General features: G+C 42.7%; 1 protein-coding gene across 1 annotated transcript; it reads left to right on the forward strand.

Annotated features, from left to right (window-relative positions):
- The first annotated feature begins 1,527 nt into the window (after window positions 1-1,527).
- GJA8 (gap junction protein alpha 8) lies at window positions 1,528-2,730 on the forward strand. The gene has a single exon (XM_054400701.1). The coding sequence runs from the start codon at window positions 1,528-1,530 to the stop codon at window positions 2,728-2,730; it is 1,203 nt and encodes a 400-aa protein (XP_054256676.1).
- Window positions 2,731-9,381: the final 6,651 nt, after the last annotated feature.

Here is a 9,381-nt window from a genome sequence, read left to right on the forward strand (position 1 = left end):
CAAGCTGAAGGACTGCATTCTGCTTCTTGTTGTCTAACATGAGTATCTGGGGTTACAATTTTACAAGGTTTGAAGGCGGGCAAAATGAGTCCATCTTGATTTAGAAAAATGGCATCAGAAGGATTTTTTTTTTTTTTTGGTTGAAAATTTGTGAAATTCCCCAGAGCCACAGAACTCTCAGTATTTTGTGTGTTTGTCTCTGTGTGAATACCTACACACAGCAGTTGAAACAAGCTGGTATGTGTTGGTGTGTCGTAACACATGGCACTACAAATATATCCCAGTGGTATCTGAAGAAGGAGGGAAGTTTAGATACGCAGTTTCCATGCTGTTGACTGTGCCTTCTTTTTCCCAGCACTTGTGTATAGATGTCTGCATTTAGCAAACTATAGGCTGAGGTAGTATCTAAGAGATGAACTTCTAGATCCATGTGAACAGCTATTTTATGAGTTTCAATTGTCATGGTCCACAAGTTGGTGTTTCTAGATCACTGTAATATTCAGCATTCCTCAGAGACTTTAGACTGCTGTGATGTGTTAAATTACCCCATCCAAAACATGTTTCCTCTTTACTTCCTTGCTTAAAATTATATAGTAGGAAGTTTCGGATATGTAGGATGAAGTCCTGGCCTTCTCGTCATGCAGGAACGACAGATGTAATATTTGACTTGCATTACTTGAAAATGGACTCTTTCTTAGCTTTCCATTAGGATATCTGCAGCTGGCTTCCAGATCTGCATTAACCTGAGACAGCAACACTGACATTTTAGAGAGAGAAAATGCCAGTCTCTCAACTGACTTTAGAAGAGGATACAAAGAATAGCCCAAGTAACTCCAAATAATTATGTTTTATATAATATATAACAAAACTAGTATATATGGTAGTTATTAAATATTACTTATACAGTATTACTAACATAGTAATGGCATTGCAATTGCTATTCTTACCTAACAGAGCAATTTCTAATGTAGATTCAATATATGCAACCCAGAGAAAATTCAGGTTTGTGCAAGTGCAAGTGGGCACCAATTTGAGATCTGTTTGACCTGTGTGTGGTTCTGGTGCAGAAAAGCTCAGGTGCTTGAAAGCTTCATTCTTTTTTCTAACCACTGCAGCCACATGCTGACGAATCTGTTCTACTGTACTGCTGGTGAGTGTTTGTATGTGTACAAAACCTAAGCAGGCTTACACAACTGAGCCTACAAGGCACCACAGAAGACTGTTACCTGGAAAAAGGAGTTAAATATAGTCTCTGGCTGAAAAACAATTGCCCATTTAGATCCAGGGAAGAAAGAATTTAGCAAGCAGTTAGCTCTAGTTTTCTAGCCCTTCTCCTGCTAATAAATCATTGTGATCAGGCAAATAAGCAGGCAAGCCACTGTCTTTCTATTCTCAAATCATATCAGATAAATACTTACTGTTTGAAAGCAACAAAAGAAATCAGTGGGAAAACCTGAAATCTTTTACATTTAGCATAATTTTTGGTCATTCTGTTCTTTTTTCTTTTGTTTCCTTAGACAGTAAGAAATGGGTGACTGGAGTTTCTTGGGAAACATTTTAGAGCAGGTGAACGAGCAATCCACTGTCATCGGGAGAGTTTGGCTCACAGTGCTCTTCATATTCCGCATCCTGATCTTGGGAACAGCTGCTGAGCTAGTGTGGGGAGATGAACAGTCAGACTTTGTGTGCAACACCCAGCAACCTGGTTGCGAGAACGTCTGCTATGATGAGGCTTTCCCCATCTCCCACATCCGGCTCTGGGTCCTGCAGATCATTTTTGTATCCACGCCTTCACTAATGTACTTTGGGCATGCAGTGCATCATGTCCGCATGGAGGAGAAAAGGAGAGAGAGAGAGGAAGCTGAGAGGCGTCAGCAAGCTGAGGTGGATGAAGAAAAGTTGCCCCTGGCTCCCAATCAAAGCAAAGGCAATAACCCTGATGGGACCAAGAAGTTTCGCCTGGAGGGTACCCTCCTGAGAACCTACATCTTGCACATAATTTTCAAAACCCTCTTTGAGGTAGGATTCATAGTAGGTCAGTACTTCTTGTACGGCTTCCGAATTCTTCCCCTCTACCGCTGTGGACGGTGGCCCTGTCCCAATCTTGTGGACTGTTTTGTCTCCAGGCCCACAGAGAAGACCATCTTTATTATGTTCATGCTGGTGGTAGCTTCTGTGTCCCTCTTCCTCAACCTGGTGGAGATCAGTCACTTGATCCTGAAAAGGATTCGGAGGGCTCTGAGAAGACCAGCAGAGGAACAGCTTGGGGAGGTCCCAGAGAAGCCACTCCCTGCCATCACAGTGCCCTCCATCCCAAAGGCCAAAGGCTATAAGCTGCTGGAAGAAGAGAAGCCAGTGTCCCACTATTTCCCTCTCACGGAAGTAGGGGTGGAGCCCAGTCCTCTTCCATCAGCCTTCAATGAGTTTGAGGAGAAGATTGGGATGGGGCCATTGGAAGATCTCTCCAGGGCATTCGATGAGAGATTACCATCGTATGCACAAGCAAGGGAACCGGAAGAAGAGAAGGTAAGAGCAGAGGAGGAGGAAGAACAAGGAGACGAGCAGCCAGGACCTCAGGAAGAGCCAGGGGTGAAGAAAGCAGAGGAGGAGGTGGTGAGCGATGAAGTGGAAGGGCCTTCAGCACCCGCTGAACTTGCCACTGATATAAGACCCCTCAGCAGGCTAAGTAAAGCCAGCAGCCGGGCCAGGTCAGATGATTTGACTGTATGAAGGTGCAGGATATGGGGAGCACATGAAAGGGAAAAGGTTGAAAAGAAAAGGAGAGAGAGAGAATGAGTCTAAAAAGATTTTTAAGCAAAGTGATAAAATGGCCATTTGAATATTATTTCCTCTTGAGATTCTCAACTGGAAAGGTACTATCATGGTAACTGTGCCTTATTTGCCCTGTATGTATTGCAAAGGAAGGTTTTCCCTGTTTCCACATGCCAGCTCAGTCCTTACAGTAATATCTACACTGTACATAGAACTATGTCTTTTAAAACCTAATGTGTCAGTGAAACCCAAATGTCACCTCTGTGAACATATTTACTGGAAGCTTTGTGTTCCACATTTCTTTAGGAACATGGGGAGGATCTGTCTCTTCAGCCATTGAGGAGGAAGACTAATCAACAACTGTACCTAGTACTTCTATGTTTCCACCCATGGCATGCTGAGCAGATCTCCCCTTCGCTGTCAGCATGGAATTGCAATCATTTAACTCACAAAGTGAATTCTGTGCTTAGCATCAACACACTAAAATGGTAAGCACTATTTCACCTCTCTGTTCAGAAAATAAAGGCCAAAATACCCCATATTTCTCTTTGAATGCAAATCTGATTTAGGTAAAAATATTTTCCCTTTGTCCAAAATATTTCTGCTTTTCAAGTGACATTGACAATGGGCAAGGTTAACAGTAGCTCTCTATTAGGATTTAGTAGATGTCCACAGATGGAATGTTTGTTCCCAAGAGGTTCATCTAGCCCCAGGCCTACTTCAGAGCACTGTGAAGAATAAATTCAAGTTATATTTTTCACTTGTAGTCTTCTGACTTAAAGATTTAAAACTCAATTTAGCAAAGCAAGCATGGGAAGGCTTCTATGAAAGGACGAAATGGCTACAGCCTCCAGAGAATGAAACCAAATACCTTCATGGCATGATCCTGGTATGTGCTCAGTTTCTGGAGCTCCCAGACCTACAGGCACTCAGCAGATCTCAGGTACAGAGTCCTGAAGGCACGTGTGAACCTTAACCAGGGGTCTAGGTAACTCTGAAGTACAAAACCAGTTGTTAAATTTTGAAAAGTCTGATATGATCATAGTTTTTGATACCTTTTGGTTTTAATTTGTCAGACAGGAGCCATCAGTGGTCTATTTCTCTATTAAATGCCAAAGTCTCAAGTAAAATAAGGCCTTTCAAAAGATAATTTAGACCTTTTGCGTCAACAGATCTGTACAGAACTCTCAGAACCAAAGCAAAATCTTTTTTTTTTTTTTTTTTGGTTACAAAAGGCAGAAAAGCATGTTCTTGCAAATGTTTAAATGTCTGTGGATTTCTCATTTTAGGACTACAGCAGCACCTTTTGGCTGGGACAGTGGAGCAATGCATTCAAAAACTTCAGGTTAACAGCTATGCCCCCCAAAACTGAGCCTCATGCCAGAAAAGTGCAGGTATGCACTCTCATCTGCTCTGCTCTGCAAACCTCAGACACTGCTAGCTCAGCAAATTCTTTCTGCTGGGCTGCAGCCCATCTCATTGTTCCCAGGGCAGGCTCTAATCCAGGTCAGAAAAAAAGGGTCTTTGGCATAATGCATAAAACCCATCCTGCCATTAGCTAGAAAAGACCCCCTTCGATCTCCCATTGTAGCAGGGCTGACTCCAAGCCCATTGAAGTCAAATGGGTGTCTGGGTAGGCTTGGGCTCACACCTCCAGTCCTGCTGCCCATCATCCCAGGCCAGGCAGCCACCAATACAGTCAATTCTGGCATTTGCTGTTTGGTGGAGTCCTCTTGCCCTGTTAGGAAGCTGCCCTGTACAAACTCCACGGCAGCTAGACTTCACTGCTGAGTGAAGTAAGCTGTACATATGTAGAAAGTTTGTAGGGTGCATTGGGGTTCTTTAGCACCACAGTGGTGCCACATATTGTTAAGATTTTTATACTATTAATCCTTTTGCTCCTCTTGGGCCGGTGTATTTTCCCAAGGTTTGCAGCATGCAGTCAAAATCTTTGCTCCCTGGACAAAGGCTGTTAGGTTGAAGACTGGAAGGTATCTCAGTTTTGCAAGTATGATAAAGCAACACATGCAAAGGAACAGCAGAGAGAGAATCTGGAGGCTACCATTTATCCACTCTCTTAATATGGAAACAGGAGAACAGTTAACAAAAATGAAAGTCAGCTGAGGAAAGAGAATGTTTTGCAGCAGGAAAAGGGTCCACTATGCCCTATTACTGTACTAGAATTCAAGCCAGGACAAAGATTCAGATGAATGGCAAAACTTATGTGAGATGGGATCTATTACTTTTTATTTTCATCACAAGAAGATGTAAGAAGGTTTTAATGGTTCTAAGCATAAACCATCCCACTCATTGAAGAGGGCTGGAAGCACACTTTCCTGTAGATAAAAAGAATACATATACCTGTAACAGTTCAATGAGGTATCTTCCACCTTCAGCACATCTGAGGCTTCCAGATAGCAATCAATTACATGAATCACCCCCTCCCTTCTTCATGCAGTCCTTTCGCATATGAAATACCTTTAATAACCATCTCTGTTCCTGACCTCTGACATGCATACCTTCATTAGAACACTGGACTAACTAAAAGGAGTGCTTATTCATCAGAGGTATATGGTTCACCATATGGCTGTCAGGCAGTCTAGTCTTCAATCATCAGGTGTTAACTATGTCATTCTTTTTCACTGGACTGACTGCCTCAGTACAATGCACTATATGCAGTGTACTCAATGGACACTTTGTAGTTCTTTCAGAGCTGCTGCAGCAAAGCTCATTTCCTCCTCTGGGTCATGACAGCATGACAAAACCAGCATTTTCCTCCTGCACCCAGTCAACTGCTCCTTGATTCTTTTTCAAGCCAGTTTTCAAGTACCCTGCCAGACTGCTAGCAAATCTGTAGCCACCAAGTACGAGCCACAGCATGAAGACAGCACTTCTTGGCAAGCTGGGCAGGGAACTAACAGTCTGGTCTTCTGGCATTCAGCCTCATCTCTGTGATGAAATCACTGTGGGACTGTCAGCAAGTCATTCTTCCTTCTCGTACAACTGGGAATAATTTTCTACCTCGCAAAGATGATGTGAGGCTTGATATATTGTGTTAGCAATAAAATGGGAGGTCCTTGGATGGAAGGCCTACAGGCGAGCAAAGGATTATTGCTATTTCTGGATGTGATAGCATATAAATGTGTTTGATTCCCTCTCAATGAGACAAATGTAATGATATTTTCAAGGAATTCCTAGTGAAGTTGCATAACAGCCTCAGAGCTGTGGATTCAGTGTATGATTCTACTAAAAAAAATATTAAGCAAAACAGATAAAAATGTAAAGGATGAGGAATATTATCTTCTTGGCAAGGGGGAAGTCACTGGACAATGAGAGCCATGCCTGGATCATTTAAAGGGGTATGTACCCCTCAGCTCCCTGTGCAAATAAATTACAAACTGGCTCTCTGCAAGGAGCATGACATGCAAGTGTCAAAATCACCAAAGGAGGTGAAAGTAGAAGAGAAAGATAGTGTCTTAGCATACAATAGCATGTGGGAGTTGGCGTTCTCTAGTGTCTAGAGCAGTGGACCTAGGATAATAATCTTAGATTTACTTCCAGCTCTGCTTCTGACTTGCTGTGATAATCACTTTACCTCTCGGTGCCTGTTTTTCTCCACCTGTAAAAGAGGTGTAAGAATTTCCACCTACCTCACAGGGATGTTGTGAGGCTTCCTTAATTCTGTTTGTAAAGTAAGTAGGAATGATCTGATGAAAAGCACTGCTGAAACACATGGTATCCTTGTTATTTCCTGGCAGAACTGCTATCTTGGTTAATGCATGACTCCTTGACCAGAAAGGCAGTAGTTTGAAAATGTAAACACTGCTCTTCACTGAAAATATCAACAGAGATGTGGATTTACCAGGAGTGAAAAAGACTCCACTGATCCCCCAACCTCTCTCTCCTAGTGTAGCTTTGACCTGGCTGTCTGAAGCAGCGGTGACTGTGTGGTTATATGGACCCCTCTTCTCCAGCCCCAGCATCTATTCTGAGGCAGCATTTAAACTTAAGTAAGACAGTTCTGAAGGGCTGGGGGGTGCAGATTGGTGGAGTGCTAATGATTTTAAGAGCCTTGCAAAGCATATGGGAGAGGGCTGTATAATGCACAGTGTTGCTGGGCTTCAGATTTAAACCAGTCAGTACAAACTTCAGGTAAATTTTCCAGTCTCCATGGAAGACTTTACAATTGCCTATGGCACACAGGAAAAAATCCACCCTTCGTAAATGCAAATCCACAGAGTACCATGTTATACTGACTCCTTCCTTTAAGTGAGATAGATACGAATAATCTCCTAGTACTGAAACACAGTGAGGCAGAGATTCCTCTGCCTGCAGGAGGGGAGAGATTTGGGGGGGATCTCTACTCTCTACCTATGTGGGCATGAAATATACTTACTGAGGGAGGAAAGCACAGTCTCTACTGCCACTCAGTAACTCACTGACTGTGCAGTTTTACATTTAAAGACCAGCCCTGTCACACAATGCAGGGGAAAAAAAAAGTGGCAGTTTGCGGTTTTGTATAGAAAATGGCTTTTCAGGCTGACAACTGAAAGTAATCCTAGCCTAGGCGTAGTTTTGTTTAGCAAAGACAGGAACATCCATGAGAACTGGACTAAAGCCTTCCTATAAGCCTGAGGCAGTTGTGATAAAATGGTGCCAGATTTCCTGAGGCCCAGGATCGTATAAGCCTACCAAAATCAGGGGACTTGTCTAAGTATTGGAATAATTTTTTTCCCTGACAGAATCATGCTACCACATCTTAGGCTCTTAGGCTACGCCTTTTAATATGGCTCAGGAAAGGCTTTTTGCCAACACCAAATGTGCTTAAGCAATTAAGTAGTAACCATGGCAAATAAATGTATGTTAATTTGCCAAGATGTAGCCTGCACACAGTCCTTTCTTTGCAACTAGCCTGGCATACATCTATTTCAGTAGAACCAGCAAGACTCATGTATCTGTCAACAATTCATTTTTTGTTTCTCAGCAGCTTGATGTACAAAGAGACATTGAAGGTTTGTCAAACCTAGGCAGGTGGGGCTAAGGGGATGGGGAGGTCTAACTGCTCACTTTAGGTATCTAATGGGGAGTTACAGGGGAGATGGAGCCAGGCTCTCAACAGAGGTGCACAGCAAAAGATCAAAGACAATGATCAAAAAGAAAAGCCAGGGAAATTTTGACTAAAAATCTCTGACAAAGCAACAAATTGTTCAAATGGAGAGTGGTTCAGCACTAACATGGGTGCTCAGAAACATGGTAGGATCTCCAACCTTGGAGGACAAAGCGTGACTGGGAAAAGCATTAAGCAACCTGGTCTGACTTTGATGTTGACCCTGCATTGAGCTGAATGTCAGACCAGCTGGTCCCTTCCAGCCTCAAATATCCATGCCATGGGAGGCTGAAAGCTCAGTGCATCCACTGTATGGAACAACAGGTGTGGGGCACTTTCTGCCTCTCTGGGCTGTTCTGGTAGAGCTTGCTTCCATCCAGCAACACCAACTAACCAGGCACTGCAGCAGAGGCTGATGTTTGGCAGCTATGAAAGCTGCTTGAGGCCACAATCATGTGTTGTGTAACCGGTTTGGAAAGAGCATTACCAAAAAAAAAAAATAAAAATAGAAAAGTGTATGTTTGTCAACAGAAAAAAGTCACAGATATGTAAGGGCCTTAGGTTTTTCTATCTGCCTTTAATTTCAGTGTCAAGCATGCCTTCAAATCCATCTGAAAGTGCAGAGGACTTCATTTTAATGTTCTGCCAACAAAAACCTGTGTGCTTTAAAGCATGCTTCACCTGTGGTGAAGCAGAGCAGAATAGAAATTGTGATTACAGAGCTACTGATAGAATATTTTGAAAAAACCCAAACCAAACCAAAACAAAAAACCAACTCAAAGACTGTTGGCCTTCACCTTGCTAGATCCAGCCTGGCCCAGTAAAAGCAAAAGAAGCCATTTATTGGTTTCTGAGCAGGAAAGGCTAAATTGCTTAGAAAAGACATGGAGTAACCTACCGAAAAACTTTAAAGTCAACACAAAGAATTTGTGTTTATACATTAAACAGGCTCCTATCATGTTTCCCAGCAGCTCAGGGGAGAGTTGTATTGAAGAATGGATCAAGAAACCCAGCTGCAAAGGAGCATACCTAAAAATGCTGGATTACAGGCAGTTGTAGGGCAGAGTCTGCACAGGAAGGCAGCAGAGAGTCCCAGGTGCTGGTGCAGCACTCCAGCTGGTGGCAAACTCATTGGCTGCATACCTCATTGTAAGGACAACGCAAGCCAACCTGAGACAGGAATGAAATCCAGCCTGTTACCAAATCTGGTATTTCTGGAAGGTCAGCAACTTAAAAATAATTTAATTGAACTTTTATGCACTGGTTCCTCTGTTTACCTGGTAGAATTGATACCAGAACTAGCAAGGCAAAGCTCTTCCCCCAGTCCTTCTACCTAAGACAAATTACTGAGACATAGATGTTAAGGTAAGTTTCTCAATATATAGGTTAGTTCAAAGAAAAGTCAGAGACAACTCCATAAAGGAATTGATCTATTGCCAGTGAGCATCACCATCTGAACTCCCGACAAATAACCAGAAATTGAAAAATCAGAATGATGGCAA

The sequence above is a fragment of the Indicator indicator genome, chromosome 1 (genome assembly GCF_027791375.1).
Source record: "Indicator indicator isolate 239-I01 chromosome 1, UM_Iind_1.1, whole genome shotgun sequence".
Lineage (NCBI taxonomy): Eukaryota > Metazoa > Chordata > Aves > Piciformes > Indicatoridae > Indicator > Indicator indicator.